At 36.7% G+C, this 20,077-nt stretch overlaps 1 protein-coding gene across 3 annotated transcripts in view; it reads right to left on the bottom strand.

Annotated features, from left to right (window-relative positions):
- Positions 1-20,077, bottom strand: part of RPGRIP1L (RPGRIP1 like) — a 92,645-nt gene that overhangs the window by 16,757 nt on the left and 55,811 nt on the right. For all 3 annotated transcript variants that reach the window (XR_008293905.1, XM_053211360.1, XM_053211361.1), the window contains exons 18-23: positions 19,715-19,899; positions 19,510-19,593; positions 16,270-16,371; positions 15,664-15,823; positions 13,891-13,964; positions 714-897 (exon numbers count right to left, since the gene is read on the bottom strand). Coding sequence is in view for 2 of the 3 variants with exons in the window: in XM_053211360.1 (XP_053067335.1) it covers positions 714-897; positions 13,891-13,964; positions 15,664-15,823; positions 16,270-16,371; positions 19,510-19,593; positions 19,715-19,899 (789 nt within the window). In the remaining variant the exon portion in view is untranslated. The remainder of the gene's footprint in view (positions 1-713; positions 898-13,890; positions 13,965-15,663; positions 15,824-16,269; positions 16,372-19,509; positions 19,594-19,714; positions 19,900-20,077) is intronic.

Here is a 20,077-nt window from a genome sequence, read left to right as displayed (position 1 = left end):
TAAGCAGTTTTATCATAGGGTCACGTCAGCTTGATATGATATTTTTACTCCTCATTAATTATATACTGATATATACGATTCTCTAAAACATCTTAAAGTCGGCTGATCTAAGAATTTACAGGGTACCAGGTGGGTCTGACTTAGATGGCAACCAGCTGATAGGTGAAGCCCTAAAAGAGACAACTTGCCTGCAGCTATCAACGCATGTGTGGACTAAAACATGAAAACGTATTCTAAGAATTTAGGTCACTCAATTAAAATCCTGAACATATAGACACTGGGAGACATGTGTATATATACATTGTAAAAACATCTATGTGAGGACATTGATCAGAAAGGTAGAAAAAATTAGACCACGGAATTGTTTGGATCATGATTAAAAAGATAGTAGTTTTTTTTTATCCCCCTCGAAACATTATACGTTTTGATTCAATTGTAGACCCACGTGTGACATTTTTCTTTTGATTCTGTGATATAGCGGGAACACCCAGAGAGGTTGTTTTCCTACCATTTTTGTTTTCTCTTAACTTTAGTATTACTTCAAATTGAATTCTTAATCCTGATGTTACAGACCTGACTTTTATTAATCTATTCTGATGAGACTCCCATGACTTTGTGTGAACATTAGAGAATTATACTTTGTCCTTGTTCCTACAGCTACCTTCACCGAAAGACAAAAACAAAAGTCTGTATTATAAATGAACCATACATACCATTGCTATAGTTATAGTAGACCCACTGCCCACTCTTGGGTTTTGGAAGTGACACAGGTGTCTCTTCAGCAGGAAGACTGTAGAATCTGCATTCAACGAACAGCCGTTGGATAGTGTCATCTGCAGTTACTCGAGAATCATTAAGGCTTAGAGCTATGATCTCAATCCGAATTTTTTCTGATGGCTGTTTCAAGAGCAGAAACAAAAAACAACAAAGAAACATAAAACAAATGAGCAGAAACCCATTTACTCTTTTTCACTATCAATTTTAAATAAAACATGAAGGCCAATGGGTTTCTTTTTTGGAACACATTGTACACGACTGTGTAGTTACACATGATAGATTATTCACGACAGAGAGAGAGAGAATGAGATTCTAATGCCCCAGGGTTTGAAGTTAACAGTGTCATGGCAATAGTCTCCTGATTTACATTTGAGGCTATAAATACCCCACTAGTAGTCTATCAGGGCCGAAGATTATGAGATCTTCATCTCCGATTGCTTTCAGAATGACAAGTATCACTTGGCCTTGTTTCAATCTATGTAATGAAGTACATGTTTATCACTGCTTTTATTGAATCTATTGTACCTGAGAAAGTTTCAGTTATTTAGAGATCAAAGCCTGTTGAATACTTCATAGCGATTATGCTAGTATACGTTGCTATATGAATCCGTATTAACTACAGCAGAAACTATAGTCCATTGTCTTATATATTCTGCCACAACATATTTCATTCAATAAGTAATGTTTTCAAACAAGAGAAACAAACTGTCTACCTAATTTAACACAGGTTTCCTTGTGATTTATTTTTTTTTACCTCATTTTTACAGATTTAATAATTACAAATAACAGTTTTACTGTGTAATTTTCATTTCAATCCTTACTTAATACATTTTGGTGTCACAGACATTATTATACAAGCCATATATGTTTCCTTGAGTGATGACTTAACACAAACACCAGTCTCTCACTTAAAAATTAGATCACACCAAGGTAACTCCTCCCTTAGAACTGTCAAATTTTTTACAATTTTAAATTTATACTTCATTCCCTTTTACTAAACCCCTCTTTACTAAATTCAGAAGCACGCTAGAAAATCCTGAAACCAGGACCTGTCTATATGGCCAACTTTTTAGGAACTCATTGTCAAACATAAATCAGTTGTGTAAATTCACCATAGTGACTACTTAGATGTTTCAAAGCATATAATATAATTAATCAAACTGAAAAGCATAACTATCCTATTGTAAAAATATCCCCATAAAGAACAATTTCTATTGCTGTCAAACCCCCTCAATATTTGATGAAGTAATTTTGCCCCATTCTTTCAAAAGACATTTTCTTTTATTATGTATTCTAAGACACTTTAACTAAAAACCCAAATCTGAATATTTCAATAAGGTTATTTTATTATTCAGTAGATTCATGGAAATTTTACTAGGATGACAGAGAAAATTCCACACCATTCTGTCTCCACTAATACAGGTACGAGGCTGCAGCTGGCAATATTACTAGGATTAGCATAGTATGATGAAATATTTAAAGGAAAATTTTTTCTAAAACCTAATAAATCAAATGACTGCCAAATGTCATTAAAGTGATGGTCTTTGACTTGAATATGCTTTTCATATTCAAATTTGAAAAGAAAGAGATGGAAGCCTGGAAAGGTTACTCGGTTTCAACTAATAACCTCGAGCCCTCTCCGTTCACGTGCATAAAAAATGAAGTTGGCTCTATTGTCTAACCTCACTTCAGAAAAGCCCTTCTCTGCTTGCTGAAGACTAACATGGGAAAGAAAATATTTTAAGTGATATTATTTTTTCCTTAAAATGCATCGTGGTTGTCAGAATACCACATGTGCACACACATTTTATAATTCTGGTTCAAATGGAGCACCGTGCATAATTAAGTCTTTTTACATGCCTTGTAATTTGAAAAACTCAGAATTGTTATAACAAACATCTTATAAAATATTCCTGCCTCGGCACAAAAGAATTAAAGGAAAATAGCCACCGAGAGGCAAAATGGTTACCTCTACGTTGTGCAGAGAAGAATTTAAAGTCGTTTATCACAGAACCCAATGAAGAGACAAATGAACTTATAAATAGCAGGGGAATCAAATTTATTTAACCGGTTATTTTATTAATAATATATTAAGTGTACAATCCCCATATAAAAACTTGCATTACTGTAAGGACAAATTTAGGTTATCAAATAAGACTATATACAAAAATAGAATTCTAAATGAAAGTAGATTACAGCCAAAGAAACAAGCAAAAACATCAATACCAAACAAACCAAAAGAAAACCCATCATATTCAAATAAATTTAAAAGAGCTTTAAAATTCCTTACATGGCATCATCTCCTTTCTGGTCCAGTTTTTTATTGTTATTCCCCCTCGAGCCTCATTACCTCTATCCCATGTCCCTTAAATTCTCTAATATTATGTATAGAAGTTATTAGTTACCATTTCTTTGGTTTTTTTTTTTTTTAAATATGTATTTATTTTTGGGATAGCGCAAGCGGGGGAGGGGCAGACAGAGGGGGACAGAGGATCTGAAGCGGGCCCTGCATTGAGAGGCTGACAGGAGCGAGCCTGATGTAAATAACTTGAATAACTTGAGCCGAAGTCGGACACTCAACCAACTGAGCCACCCAGGTGCCCCTTTTGTCTTTTTAAAAAATGTTTACTTATTTTGAGAGAGAGAGAAGGAGACAGCAGGTGGGGGAGAGGCAAAGAGGGAGGGAGAGAAAGAGTCCCAAGCAGGCTCCATGCTGTCAGTGCGGAGCCTGATGCGTGGCTCGATTCCTTGAACCGTGAGATAGTGACCTGAGCCGAAATCAAGAGTTGGATGCTTAACAGATTGAGCCAGCCAGGCACCCCATCTTTGTTCTTTTTATGCTACATAAATCAACTTAAAATAAATTAGAAGACGGATAAGTTCCAAACAGTATATATCCAGGGAAGCATGCTCTGTCTGAATAAAGAATTTTCTAAACATTATACCTTTTGGCTACCGGGGCTAGCCAATTTATTTTTCAACATTGGAACAATTCTGGTTGTGTTTTTGCCTCCGTGAATCAAAAGTTCAACTAGATTGTAAATAAGGATTTTGAAGATTAAGAAGTACATCAGCTGTCTGACTGACGGTTCAGTCAGACAACTTCGTGTCAAAAATGAACTCACACCCTCTCCCCTGATCTCATTCATCCTCCGATATTTCCCATCTCAGGTGACATCACCAGCCACCTGGCCACCCTACAGCCAGGAGACCTCGGAGCCACGGTTGCCATTTTCATTTTTCATACCCACCACATCCTGGAGATCACCCATCCCTATTCATGCCACTTCCTGAACACAATGATTCATCAGATTACTGAAAGCTTGTGTTTCAACATTGTATCAGCTATTGGGGATAAAAAGACAAAACAGGATGTGGCTTCTCTTTTCATTTTTATCTCTAGAGAAATTTGTTTAGGTTCTCATCTGATCTGGGGGGGGGGGAAGGACTCACTCAACAGCTGCCTAGTTTTAGCATGCAGTTTAACAGAGTAACAAGGGAGAAATGAGAAGGGATCATGAAAGAGAACTGGTCGGCAGAACTGGACGCAGATGGATGGTACCAGCCTATAAACTCAGGGACTCAGGGACGCGAGCTACCCTGCTTATGACATCACTGCTGTTGGCATGCAGCACACGCTCAGAAACGAAGGGATCTACTCTCACGGCTAGAAGAGAGGCGAGGCACTCCTGCCCCTAATCCCTGGTCTGGAGTCTCAGCTGCTCTTCCTGTGGCTGAATTCTCTCCCTAAAAACAAATCAGGTATCACCCTTTCTGCTTGAAACCCTGTTAACTTACACTCTAGCCATTTTCTGGGACCAGTGGTGTGCTGTTTATATAGCTCAGGTTTTTTGCATCTGAAATCTTCTCCACCAGACAAAATTCTACTTATTTTATGTCCTGGGCCACACATGCTGTCCTTTTAGGATAGCATTTCTACTCTCCAAGGGTGAGCTGGTTCCTCCTCTGGGTCCTTACTACACTTCCTAGTCACGTTATACTTCATGGATTTTTTTTTTTTTTTTTTTTTGCCTATCTGCTTCTCTGTAGACTGTGAGCTCCTGGAGGCCAGAGCCTTGTCTTATTAATCTTCTGCTATTTAACATCCTATCTGGCACATAGTAGGCTCTCAATAAATACTTAAAAATATGGAGTCAAGGGAGGCTGAATATTTTTTATATATTCAGAATATCTTTTGTATATTGCCAGTAAAAGGTGTAGCTGCATTTTTTTTTTTTTTTAGGGTTTTCTTTTTTAACAAATATTTATTGTGTCTCCCGTGTTTTGGTAAGTTGGTTATTACTAACTGTTGAAAAATATATAGAAATCTTGCTGTTTAAGGTTTCAGTTAAATAAGAGTATTTCAAAGACAGGTCAATATTGTGGAACTGAGATGGGAGGTTACTATTTTTTGAACTTTTCCGATTTTTCATAATAAAACAATGAAAAGTTCCACTAGGAGACTTGCAAGGGATAACCATACACTGATTCAAACAAGTCTTTGCAGTCAGATGCATCATAATGTCTGTTTAGGATCCCTAGAACAAGACAATTGTACTTCTGTAGGGTATTGGTAGCCTTCACATGTAGTAAGTTGGCCACTCGGTTTAGGCTTTAGGCTTTTCCTGTCTTCTATTCTGTATGTGTGAACGTTTGTTACTAAGTATGATGTTACTTTTGTCTTGTTCACCAAGTGCCCTATTTACATCTCTAGTTAGCAAGATGTTGACGTTAGCATATAAAAAAAAAAGCATTTAAAAGTCGACGGTGGTGAACAGAAGTAATAGAAGTCACTCAAGTAAGAACTTATTTTTACTTGCCTGTATAGATGGACACTCCATACTGTGTGATTGAATGATCTAGAAATGTGATGACAGCTTGTATTACTCGCAGAGAAAAAAAGTTAAAAGTTCTCATGATTTTGGCTCAATTCCACCATTGCTTCCTGACTGATGCTAATTCGCTTTTTAGGCCATATTTTTCTACAGTATTTACTTAAGCTTTTATTGGCATGCTTAAATTTTTTATGTTTTACTTCAGAGGATCATGCTGAATTCTTCCTCTGGTTTCAAGCATCAGAGCAGTCACATTGGAGTTGAATTGTTAGGCTTCTAAAAACTAATTATACTTGACAGTCCTGAAACATCGTATCCCTTAACTGAGGATGGCCTATGATAAAAGTTTTCAACTTGTTTTAGTCCATTAGATTTAACTCTAACTCTGGTGAGATTACATGTGAGTTTTATTTCATTCTAAATTTCTACAGTGAATAAGCATTTCCGTAACTTTAAAAATTATAAAGTATAGAAAATAATTTGGCATATTCAAGTACTCAACGTCTAAAACAGATGTTACCATTTTGCTGTATCTGCTTCAAACTTTTTTTGTTATTACTGTTGAAGAAATGAAACATTTCAGTTAGATACAGGTAAAGCCCCTACCTCCTAGTTCCTTTCTTTCCTTTCTCATCCCCCCATAGGTAACCACTATTCTTAAGTTGGTATGTATCACTCCCAAACACGCTTTTATATTTTCTACAACATAGGTATATATCCATAAACGACACAGAGTATTGTTCTGTTTTTAGGTTTTATATTAGTGGTATCAGCCTCTATCAATCATTTTGTAACTTGTGTTTTTTTTCACTGAATGCTATATATTTTTAGATTTATTCACGTTTATTATTAAAATCCAATTCCTATATATTAACCGTTCTACAGAATTCCATTTATATTGCATATATAATCTATTGTCCACTTATTTCTTTACTGATGAACAATCCAGGTGTCCACAGTTTTTTGCTATTACAAACAATGTTGCATTCCTTTATGTTTTCTTGTGTATGTGAATGATTCTCTTAGAAGAATTGCTAAGGGATAGATATGAGAAATTCAAATTACTCCCCAAATGGTTACATGAATTTACATGGTTATTACATTTATCACTATAAAAATGTGTTACATACGTGTGTATGTGTGTAAATAAATATAAACAAAGCCTACCTATAGGAGTAGGTAGAACTTGGTACTATATAGCAAACTGATAAGATATAAAATGGACATGGAAGGTTATAATCTATGTCTATGCCCTTTAAGAGAAAAATTTTAATTGGGGTGAGTTCTGAAAAAAGCTCACCATTGGTATTGACAGAGCCATAGGTAAACAGGGTAGGAATGCACACTGATTAATAGTGATTCTTACAACTTCCTTCTTCAGGCTGGGGGTGGGCAGAGTCATCTCAAAAAAAAAAAATGTCCTCCCAGGCGAGCCTGGGGGGCTCAGTCAGTTAAACAATCAACTCTTGGTTTCGGCTCAGGTCATGATCTCACGGTTTGTGAGTCTGAGCCCCACATTGGGCTCTGCACTGACAGTGTGGAGTCTACTTGGGATTTTCTCTCTCTCTCCCTCTCTGCCCCTGCTTGTGCTCTCTCTCTCTCTCTCTCTGAAAATAAAATAAACTTAAAAAAAAAAAAGTCCTCTCAACTCACACTAGGCTCTAAAACTTCCCCTTATTAGGAATCATATCCATTCTTCATACATGTTTTGATTGAAAATATTTGGTTTCTTAAAAGCTCTTTGGGAGAAAGAAGAGTAAAGAGAAACTCAAACTGTCAAGACAATAATGTTTTTAACAAACAAAAGCAAAAAAACCCCCAGCTTTCATCAGTGGCAGTAACTTATCTTTTCTCATGTGTTCTGTGAAAGACCCATATTAAACAAATAATGTAAATACCGAAAACTTCAGTGATGGAGATCAAAATGGTGCTAGAGTTAAGAGGGCTTATTTTTAGACTACTGTCATGGTCTCCCTTATACACCATGAAAATTACTGCATCTATAATGGTCAGCAAATTACAGAAGCTTGTTACCACATGTTCTAAAGCAATGGTTGGAGTATTTTTTCCTGTCCTAATACACCTGAGGGATATGACACATTTCCATCATTAACTGTGGCTTACTATGGCAATAAAGTGAAGGAAGGAGAGAATTTTAAAAATTACCCTCAATTTCAGGTGATTTTGATATGCTATTCCACTTTCACCATCATTGAAAACAGATGTTACAGTACAGTGGTTCTCAATTTTGGCTGCACATTAGTATCACCCGGGGAGCTTTAAACAAAATTCGGATTTAGCTGATCCGGATGGAGCCAGGCCCTGGCATTTAAAAATGCTCTCTAGGTGATCTGAGTGTGCAGTCACGGTGAGAAGTACCACTTTTCCCTAAAGTTGTTCTTAAACTCTTAGCATGCCCCAGAATGACCTGAAAGGCTCAATAACACACGGATTGCTGGGCCTCTGTCTCTGAATTTCTCATTCATGAGGTGTGGGGTGGGGTCCAAGAATTTGCATCCTCACAGTTTCTGAGGTGACGCTGATGCTGCTGGTCTGGGGACCACATTTTGAGAATCACTGCTCTAAACCAAGAAAGATTCAACGTATATTTTTGTTGTCCCTTTCTAAGATATTTACAAAAAAGCTTCTATGATATTCATATGAAACTGTTCTCTAGTTATTATTTAACATTTTAGTACAGACTTAGCTCACAAATTATTTCCTTTCTAGAAGGAGTGTATACTCATCATTAAACATAATCCAACAAGAGGGGCACCAGGTTAAACGCCTGACTCTTGATTTCGGCTCAGGTCATGATCATGGTTTGTGGGTTCGAGCCCATGTTGGCTCCGTGCTGATGGTGTGGGGGCCTGCTTGGGATTCTCTTTTTCCCTTTCTCTCTGCCTCTCCCCTGCTCACTCTCTCTCTTTGTCAAAATAAATAAATATACTTAAAAAAAAAATTCCAACAATATAAATCCCAAAACTAAAATATAAAAGTTCCTTGTTTTCGGCAATTTTTTGCCAAAGGGGTTGGCAATTACGTTTTGTATAATTTTTGCATCACAGGCCATATGGTCTCTGTTGCAAACACTCAACTCTGCTCTTCTAGAGTGAAAGCAGTATAGACAATAGGTAAATGATGGGTGTAGCTGTGTTTCAGTGAAACTTTATTTACAAAAACAGGTAGAGAGAGGGCTGGGATTGACACATTGGCCATAGTTTGCAGACCCCTGCCCTGACCATGTCCCAGAGATACTCACTGCTAATGGTGTTTGGATTATATATTTCTAGACATTTTCTTGGTTTACATAAACCTAAATGTTGTGTCTGTATGCTCATATAAAAATGTGTACGTATGTGTATATAAATATTCCTCTTTCTTGGCTTCTTTGTAATGGAATTTTCAGTGAGGTGTAATTTCTTCACCATTGGTTTGGCAAAGGTGTGATGTGAGGAAGCAGGAATTTTTATACGTTGTTATTGTAACCAGAAATGTTTGCATTAGCAAAAACTGAAAGAAGCTAAGGCCCCATGGGACACTCAACCAACTGAGACACCTAGATGCCCTCACCTAAAGGTCCTTCAAAAGGGGCTTATTTAAATAAATATGGTATGGCTATGCATTGCAGTATTATGCATCTGTTAAAAGAAATGGAATATACTACTATGGAAAGACGTCCATAGTATATTAGTAAGAGATAATTAAGTTGCAAAACATAAAAAATAGTTTTGGGGGCGCCTGGGTGGTGCAGTCGGTTAGGCGTCCGACTTCAGCCAGGTCACGATCTCGCAGTCTGTGAGTTTGAGCCCCGTGTCAGGCTCTGGGCTGATGGCTCAGAGCCTGGAGCCTGTTTCACATTCTGTGTCTCCCTCTCTCTCTGCCCCTCCCCCGTTCATGCTCTGTCTCTCTCTGTCCCAAAAATAAATAAACGTTGAAAAAAAAAATTAAAAAAAAAAATAGTTTCGGAAGAATCTACCGGCAGAGTAATTCAACATTTCTGGTTTCACCTAAAATATATTTTCTAGCTGAAGCGTCTAGCTGAAGCTTTCTAGCTGAAGCGTCCGTATGTAAAACAGCGGGAGGGGCTTATTTTACACATTGACAGGATATCACGTTTGATTCTGAAATCGTTTCATAAGTTTTTTAAAGTTTACTCATGTATTTTGAGCACGGGTGCGTGTGCGGGTCAAGGGCAGACAGAGAAGGAGAGAGAGGGAGAATCCCAAGCAGGCTCTAAACTATCAGCTCAGAGTCCGACTCAGGGCTTGAGCCCCTGAACCATGAGATCATGACCTGAGCTGAAACCAAGAGTCAGACATTTAACTGACTAAGCCACCCAGGTGCCCCGACTTAATACTTTCTATTTTTATTCATTTTTAACTTTTTTTAACGTTTATTTTGAGACAGAGAGACATACACACACGAGCAGTGAGATCATAACCTGAGCCGAAGTTGGATGCTTAACCTAATGAGCCACCCAGGTGCCCCCTGATTTAATACTTTTTAATACATGAATTCTAAAAGTAGTGAGTTGCTTTATGCATTTTGCCTTTCAAACCTTCAAAGCATATTTTGCTGAACATCATTATTGCAGTCACCTGGGAATGCCAGCTCATACTGTTCAAGAGGACCTGGCTTCCAGGTGGAATTGCAATTTCGTCCAATTGAATATGGCAGTTTTTACAAAACTGCCATTAGTAGAAACAGAGAAAGAGAACGATGTAAATACGCAATGCACAGAAGAGTCCGTTGCTCTGTCAGAGTGTGACTTCCCATTCTTACCTGTGGGCGCACTTTAAGAAATCTGTGAATTGATGGCCATACACTTCGTAGTGAAAATGGAAAGCTGCGTTGCTTAAAAGATAAAACTAGAAACACTCTGAAAGGAGGATTGTTAATTCTTTTTTTTAGTGTCATGGCAGATGCAAATTTTTGGTTTTGATGTCTATTTTAAGGACCTAAAACAAGGCTTTTAATCAATGTATTATACATCAAATTGATACTGTTAACTTCTGATTATTCAAATTAATAAAATATTCATAGAGAAATGTCCAAAGTTTTACATTTCTCAGACTCCCCCCACCCCACTTAATTATCATGCCTAGAAGCTTTTTAGTAAAAGAATCAGTCGTCAGGCTGACGGAATCTGACAGGCCAGCAAGGCCCAATTACACTGGTGCTCTGTGGCCCTTTGATGTCCTGGAAACGAAGAGCGATAGGGGCAAATTGGGTAGCACATTATGTTAATGACTTGATTTAATCCAGCCACTAAACTTTATGTAGCCTGTTAAAAAAGATGCTAACACTAATTATGCCACTTTGGAAAGAAAAGGAGGGGACAAGCATTTCACTCTGACAAAGTGAAGCTCATAAATGTTGTAAATGAAATGAAACAAAATGAAGTAATCTATGATTAATTATACATCACAGACATAAAGAAAAGAGGAAGAACCAAGTAATATGTCTCAGTCCTGGGAAATCTGTTAGATTCCTGTTAAGGATCAACATTTCTAAGAAATAACTGTGAGCTGAGAGCTTCTGAAACATGCAAGGAGGAAACTGGGTGATCTTCAAGTGCTTATACAGTGTAGCAGGTAATTCAGATTCACAGTGTAATTGGCATAAATGATACTTATCTAGGATACTACTTTAATTCTCAATTCTGTGACATGAGAGGGTAGAGGCAATTGGTTAAAAAAATCTTATCAAATGGGGAGAACCAGAGTAGGGTTCTCTAATTACTTTTTAATTAGTCTCTGTGCCTCTCTTCTTTTAAAATTGAATTCAAGAGTGTAAACTCCCTAAGAGCAAGAGGATTATTTCTCTTATTCACTGCTATATTCTCATGGCCTAGAACAAAACTTGGAATGCAGCAAATACTCCCCAAATATCTGTTTAATGAGTGAGTGATCTTCCCCCTCCCTTAAAAGCCCTTATTGGCCGCTCATAGAACTTTAGGATAGACTTCAGCCTCCTTGGATGATACACGAGAGGCCTCAATGCTGAGGACATGTCTACCTTTTCAGCATATTCTCCTGGGGCCCTGTAGGTGTGCCATAGATGTAGTCCATCCTAAAACCATTCTGAATTTCCAGAACAAGTTATGCTCCACATTCTAATTTTTATGCTATCATTCCTCTGTCCTGAAATGACCACTCTATGGCTCTCACTAACTCCTCATCACCTTCAACACTTGGCTCAAGCTTCACTGACTTCTGGAAGTCATCCTTGATGAGGGTCCCTCATGCTGTTGGGTACTTGCTTGAATGCTCCTATAGCAGCACCCTGTGCATTCCGTTCCCCTCGCTCTGACCACCTTACGTTGTGACTGTGTTTCCTTGCAGACTGTGACTTCTTTGAGGCCAGGGATTGCTTCTTTTCTGACACAGAGTAGATGCTAAGGAATATAGGATTGTTGTGATAATTAAGGGACATGTTATGCAGGATGTGCTTAGGTCAGAAGCACCATTCAAGTCGTCCTTTCCTTCTGATGAAAGCCATGTGCCACTTTCCTGAAAGTGCTACCTGAAGCAGTTCTTAAGGAAGATGTACAGGAAGAAATGTCTGATTCCAACATGCACGCTTACTGTGCTCAGTGTAATGAGAATACATTCTTCATAAAATGATGTGATAGTTCATTTTATCTGTCAACTTGACTGGACCACCAGCTATTCAGACATAGGTCAAACATTGTCTTAGGTGTGTCCTTGGAGTGTTTCTGGATAAGATTAACATCTGAGGTGGAAGATGGAGTAAAGCAGACTGCCCTCTCTAATGTGGGTGGGGCCTCTTCTAATCAATTGAAGACCTAAACAGAACAAAAAGGAGAACAAAAAGAGAGAACTCCTCTTGCCTGTTGGCCTTCACATGCAACGTTGGTCTTTTCCTGACTTTGAATGTGATAATGGAACACACTGTCTCTTGTTGGGTCTCTGCCTGCCTGCTCTCCAGCTCGAATTTGTACCAGTGGCACTCCAACTTTTACGGTCTTCAGACCCAGAATGGAGCTACACCATTGCATTTCCTGGGTCTTTGCCTTGCTGAATGCAGATCCTGGGACTTCTCAGTCCCCACAGTCACGTGGCTCAATTCTTTATAATAAATCTTTCTATATGTAGACATTTATACATATATATTCTATTGGTTCTATTTCCCTGGAAAACCCTAATACAAATGGCTATCTACACAAGGGGCCCATTTTCCCTTTAATTCCCATTATCACAATTTTCTAATAGACAGCATAGAATTTCTATTCATCAGTTCGATAAACAATTTCAGGTTTGATAAAGCAAAAAAGCTAAATTTAATTGAACTAAATGCTTTATTAAAAGTGTTCAGGAAACCATCCTCAAGATTTCCTCCTTGATTTATTGATTTGGAAGAAAAAAGACTCCATATATAAGGATGCATGGGTCAGGTGGTATTATAATTAATAACAATGGTAATAAAACTTTGGACAGATGAACTATTCTGTTTGCATTTGGGTTTGGTCTGCAAAGAGGTTAAGCTGAGAATTTTAAGAGTTGAAAGAAGTATTCCAATTCTTACCCAAAAAGTAGAAATTCTAAAAAAAGGTGTACAATTAATCATTTCAGGAAAATTAATGTAGATGAGCAGAAAAAGCTAGAGCCTTTTTACTTTACTTACGCTTACTTTATAAAAATGCCCCCCCCTTAAAATAAAAAATGCTCTGCTAAGTGGTATACTTCCCATGTAAATTAAAGTACAATTTTCTTTTCAAAATTTGAATTTACATACTACTTTTCAGCAATGTGCTACAAAACACGTAAACACTATACAAGATCTAACAGGGTTTAATTTTTTGGCAGAAATGAAATAACGTTAATAGTTTATCAGTGGACATATTTAGATATGAATAGTGTATGAATTCACATTTGCAAGCTATTATAGTTTTGAATGCAATATCACATTTTGAATTCTTAAAGTTGAGATGTGATTTAACATACCTTTGTACAATGGTTCTGAAAAGGAGTCAGGGAAGTCAACTGGTTTTATCAATTAACTATTAAAGCTACTATTGTTAGGTATTGTTAACATGTAAGCCAAACTAACTCTAGAAGTTATCACCCATCACATTATGAAACTACATATAAATTTATTTTGTACTAGACGATTGTATGGGTAAGATTGTGAAAATACATTAGCATTTTCCCAGAAATATTTTTGCCCGAAGATTTTCATACATGAAGACTGATACACTACAAATGAAGACAACTTTATTTTACAATTTTCTAGCTGGCATCAAGTTACTGACCTGTTTGATATTCTCGGAGACAGGACCAGGAATAATACATTCATCACTGTCAGACGCTGATCTCTCTTCCTCATCTATTAAAAAATAAAACTCAATAGTTTAAGTCTATTAAAGCAAATATACCTTGTAAAATGGACAGAAATAAGCATATGTCATAAGGACAACCTTAAAAGAACAATATGATAATTATGTCTAGACCTTTTTTAACAGCAAAGATATTTACTTTTACATTTTATTTCATTTATTTTAAATGTTTATTTATTTATTTTGAGAGAGAGAGAGAGAGAGCAAGGCAAGGGAGGGGCAGAGGGAGAGGGAGAGAGAGAGAATCTCAAGCAGGCTCTGTGCTCTCCATGCAGAGACTGACATGGGGCTTGATCTCATGAGCTGTCAGATCACAACCTGAGCCGAAATCAAGAGTAAGACACTTAACCGACTGAGTCACCTAGGCGCCCCTAAATTATATTTTAGGAAAGAGAAAAAAAAAAAAACGACTGAAAATTCCAAGTTCAGTTTTAGTAGAAACAAAGATAATAAAAATATAGCTTGTTGTGAAATTGAAAATTAATCTTTAAAAAGATTTTTTAAAATATTTGTTTATTTTTGAGAGACAGAGAGACAGAGCATGAGCGGGAGAGGGGCAGACAGAGAGGGAGACACAGAATCCGAAGCAGGCTCCAGGCTCTGAGCTGTCAGCCCAGAGCCCGACGCGGGGCTCGAACTCACAAGCTGTGAGATCATCACCTGAGACGAAGTCAGACGCTCAACTGACTGGGCCACCCAGGTGCCCCTAAAAATAATCTTTTTAAAGAGAACAGGGTAATAGGTGTTTTCTAATAGCCTAACCAATTATACTGTGCACAAAATCAAGTTACTCTTAGTATTTAAAAGCATCTTTAAAATTTTTTGCAGTTTTATTGTGGCACAATTGACATGCAATAAACTGCACATATTTAAAATGCAAAATTTGATATTTTGACATATACATAATTCTGTGAAATCATCACCACAATTAAGATCGTGAATATATCCATCACTCCATAAGTTTCCTCATGCCCCCGATAATCTACTCCTATTTTGCATCTCTCTGTTCCTATTTGCCCTTCCCCAGGGAGCGACTTCAATGCTTTGTCACTATAGTTGCCTGTTCCAGATATTCATAGAAATTAAATACTGTCATGAGTTGTCTTTTTTGTCTGACTTCTTAGTTTTAATTTTTAAAAAGTTAATTTCTCTAGAATAATCCAGATGATAGTGTAACACCCACAGAGAATATGAAGTTATTTAAAATATAAACTGGACACGTGGTCAGCAGTTATACTTGGATGCTAGTGGGGCACTCCAAGCTGAAATAAGGTGTGCAGTCGTTCCCCCGACCGTAGCTGACGAGACTGAACTCTGTCCCATCATTTCTGTCAGGAGATAGGTATCATGAGGTAGATCCACTGTTAAATGAAGATGCCCTGTAGGCATACTCTTTTAAAAAAAAATTTTATGTTTATTTATTTTTGAGAGAGAAAGAGAGAGAGCACGAGTGGGGAGAGGGGCAGAGAGAGAGGGAGACACAGAAACTGAAGCAGGCTCCAGGCTCTGAGCTGTCAGCACAGAACCTGACGCGGGGCTCGAACCCACGAACCGTGAAACCATGACCTGAGCCGAAGTCGAACGCTCAACTGACTGAGCCACCCAGGCGCCCCAAAGGCATACTCTTAACAGATTAAATAAAGCAAAGAAGGAAATAATGTTAACTTAAAAAAAGGAAAAAAAAATCACCTTCTGGTTCTAGTTCCTCAGTTATTTCTGTTTCATCTTCTGAAGAAGACAAACTTCGGTCTGCAAGCTGACCCTCAGAGAGACAAGACACATCATCATCTCTTCCTTCTATTTTCTCAGTATTCTCTTTTACCTTCGTTACACTGCTTCCTTGAGAAACCTGAAGAAATGAAAGCACACTGATACACTGTTGCTTAGATCACATGTATACATACTTGTTGAAGCACTGGATTAATAAAGCATGCAAGCTTGAGACTTAAATATATAGACAAGCATTGCACATAAGTGATTCGTTAGAAAACAATCACCGAAATTGTACAAATGATAATATGCAGATACATGAAAACGTTATTATAAACCAAGAATGAAAAATGCATTAACATCAAAATGACTTTTACAGATTACTCTAATTCATATATCTATTTACTACCTGCTAATAACAGCATAATTGTAGCTGTTACAACCTTTGTCATATTTTTGGTCCTTCTATTCCCAGGAAGTTGTACACAAAAATAGGATAATGCTATGATTTCTTGATCCATGTTAATACAAAGTCTTTTAAGAACCAAATAAACCTTTTGAAAGAATTTTAATGCAAATACATACCTCAGGAATATGTGAAAGAGTTGGCATATTAATTTCTATTTCTGGTGTATGCTCCACTTCTGATGAAATTTCCTTCCCATCTTCAGGAGAAGTAGTTATCTCCTTTTATTGATGTAAAAACATGCATGTATGTTATTTTGTATTTATTACTAAATCTCAAATCATCCACACACACACACACACACGTATATACATATATATGTGAGTAAATATTGTAGTTACCCATCTGTCCCTAAATTTAGTTAATGTATTTCAGTACAATGGTTGCTATTCATCATGGTATATACACAATTTAAGAATGGCAAGTGTAGTTCACTGAAGGACTGTTTATAACTGAAAGCAATGCAAATGTCCAACAGTAGAGGGCTACTTAAGTAAAATACGGTAGATCCAAATACCTGAGTTCTTTGTAACCATGAAAAAAATAATAATGTAGATCATTATTAGTACTTACTGACACTGTCACTGCCACTGACATTGTATAAGTGTACTGACACTGACATAGTGGTACTTACTAACACTGAAGAGAGTACGCAATACAGTGTTGGGTAGAAAAGCTAGCTACGGAACAATACATATAGTTGTATACGCTTTTGTTAAAAAACAAACAAGCCAACAATGTGTATATTCCCATGGGAATAAGTGTGGAAGAAAATTCACCAAAATTCTATCTCTGACATATAGATTTGGGGAAATTTAATTTTATTTTTAATGTTTTAAAATTTTCCTTTGTATTTTTTAATATTTCTATAATGATTATACATTACTCATGTAATTAAAAAACTGCATGTACTAGGATAGATAATGTACTTTCTATGATCAACATTCTTTTTTAACTTATCAAAAATCAATTTATAATCAATCATTTTCCAGGATTTATAAACTGATGTGTATTTTTAAAATACAGCTTATCATTTTTGCTATTTTAAAAGTAAACATGTCCAATATAGAATATATGAAAGATAGGGGTGCCTGGGTGGCTCAGTCAGTTAAGCATCTGACTTTGGCTTGAGGTCATGATCTCATGGTTCATGGGTATGAGCCCCGTGTCGGGCTCTGTGCTGACAGCTCAGAGCCTTGAGCCTGCTTCAGATTCTGTGTCTCCCTCTCTCTCTGACCCTCCCCTGCTCATGCTCTGTCTCTCTCTGTCTCTCAAAAATGAATAAACATTAAAAAATATTAAATAAAAGAAAATGTGAAAGATAAACAAGAAAACAAAAGAAATTAATACAAATCCATATTTTCATTACCCAATGATAATATCTGTTAATGATAGATTTCTTTTTATTTTTTACCTTTTTCTTTATGGTTAATTTTTAATGCAAATAAAGAAATCTCTTGGTTACATAGTAGTAATTGTATTATAAATACAATATATCCTATTACATTTAAAAAACCCTTAATACCACAACATAAAATTTGCTCTTGGTATGAAACTTTGGGTAAACATAATTTTTAATAAAACATAATATTAAAATAAATGAATGTATCATAATTTAATGAACCACTTTACTAGTGTTGGACATATAACTGGTTCACCATTTTTAGCTGTTGTGATGAACGCTGCAACAAACATCTCTATGCACATCTTTTTTATATTTATGATCATTTATGTAGGAATCAGGCTACGTGCGTTCGAATCCCAGATCTAATACTTTGACCTTGAGCAAGTTACTTAAGTTCTGTAAACATTACCTTCCCAATCTTTAAAAGGGAATAATTCTAGTATGATCCTAAGGTTATTGTGAGAATTAAATGAGTTCAGTGGCCATAAAGCATTTAGCTCAGTGTCTGACACATAATAAGCACTCAGTAAGTATTAGCTATTAAATACTGCCTGACTAGTAATTATTGAATTCATTTATTTAGCACATATATATGAAATGCACTGTATATGCCAGGTATTTTTTAAGCTCTGGGTGGTGGCTGTGTAGCTATTCACTGAGCTGTGTGCTTAAGATTCATGTCCTTTACCTATGTGAGAGATATGTCAATTACAAATAAGTTATTATTTTTTTAAAGTCCAAAAGACATGATGATGGTAACTCGAGTGGTGAGAGTAGAGATGACTGACTACGGGATATGTTTTGGAAGTATAGCTGACAGGTTTTGTGGATGAACTGGATGTGGGATGTGAAAGAGGAAATACCAAAGGGATGACTTTGAAATTTCATGATTGTGCAACTGGTGAACGGTCAGTCATTTATGAGAATGGGAAACAATGAAAGAAACATTTTGGAAGAGGGTTGGTGAGATGACATCTGGGTTTTGACATGTGAAGTTTAGGTTTCTACTAGACGTCCAATGCATATGAAATAAGCAGGAAGAAAATAAATCTGGAATTGGGCAGCGAGATCAAGAGTGAAAATACAAATATGGGAGTATCAGCATCTAGATGTTGTTCCAAACTGTGAGATTGGTGGTGACTGGGTGGCTCAGTCAGATAAGCATCTGGCTCTTGGTTTCAGCTCAGGTCATGACCTTGTGGTTCATGGAACAGCGTGGAGCCTGCTTAAGATTCTCTCTCTTCCTTTCTCTTTGCCCCTCGCCTATGCTTTCTCTCTCTCAAAATAAATAAATAAATATTAAAAAAAAAAAAAACCCAAACTATGAGACTGGATAAGACCTCTCAATGTAGATACAGACTGAGCAGACGTCTAGGTCTGCAGTTTAAATGTTGAGGCACCTCAATCTTGAGAGATTTGGTCCAAGGGAGTGAGAAAAATAACTGGTAAAGTTGGAGGGCAAGAAAGGCACAGTGTTCCAGAGGCCAAGCGAAGAGGAAGCGAGTATTCCACTGTGTCAGATGTTATGGGGAGATAAAGATGGGACTCAGAATTGACTATTGGCTGTGGCAAAGTCAAAGTCATCATGACCTTAGCCAGGGTGGTTGAAATGAGGATGAATTAGCCTAGAGTGAGTTCAAGAAACAGTGTGAAGAAAGGATGACAGAATTAAGACAACTTTTTGAAGAGATTTTTTTTCCCCATAAATGAGGACAGAGGATTAAAGCAGTAGCTGGAGACATAGATGGAGCCAAAGGAGGGTTTAGATCAAAGAGTAAGAAGAATTAACATTTCTAAACCGTGCCAAATTATTAAGCTAACATTTAAAGGAAAAAGAAGCATTTTATTCACTGGTTTCCTTTGAAATCAGGTAGAGTATATTATAACTATATCATGTATTTCAAATACTTATTATGGGAGAAAAAAATTAGTATTTTCAGTGTTTACTACTTACAGAACTCTGATGTGGGGTGATATCCACAAAAGATACTTTCTTATCTACAGGTGTTAAACGCTGTCTTGGTTTAGGTGTTGGTGCCTAAGATAAATCAATACATTAAAGTGAGTATGATAAACATGCACTTACATAAGACTTTAGCTATTTTTTTCTTTCTTTCTTTTTAAACGATTTCTTTAGTGCTAGAGTCACGGTTACTCACAACTATTGTGCTAATAGAGGATGTTGGAGGTAGTTTTTGAACAACTTTTGACTCTTCTTTGTGTATAAAATTTCCTAAGTCTTCAGTTATAGATCCACTTGGTGGAAGGTAAGCAAATTTCCATTTCAATATAACATGGATGGTTCCTGCAGGATGCTTTTTATGATCTGTTAACTCAAATATTCCTGTCAAGTTATGAAAAAAATTTTAATTAATGCTAGAGTGAAATTTTGTTACCATAAGAATTAAAGAAGAACAAAGAGAACTACCCACGACTTTAAAAATAACTTTGGTTTTTACTCACACCTCAAATGGCTTAGAGAATAAAGACAAAATAATCTATGATAGGTTCATCTCTCAAGC

The sequence above is a fragment of the Acinonyx jubatus genome, chromosome E2 (genome assembly GCF_027475565.1).
Source record: "Acinonyx jubatus isolate Ajub_Pintada_27869175 chromosome E2, VMU_Ajub_asm_v1.0, whole genome shotgun sequence".
Classification (NCBI taxonomy): Eukaryota; Metazoa; Chordata; class Mammalia; order Carnivora; family Felidae; genus Acinonyx; species Acinonyx jubatus.
This window is presented reverse-complemented; position numbering and strand designations above follow the sequence as displayed.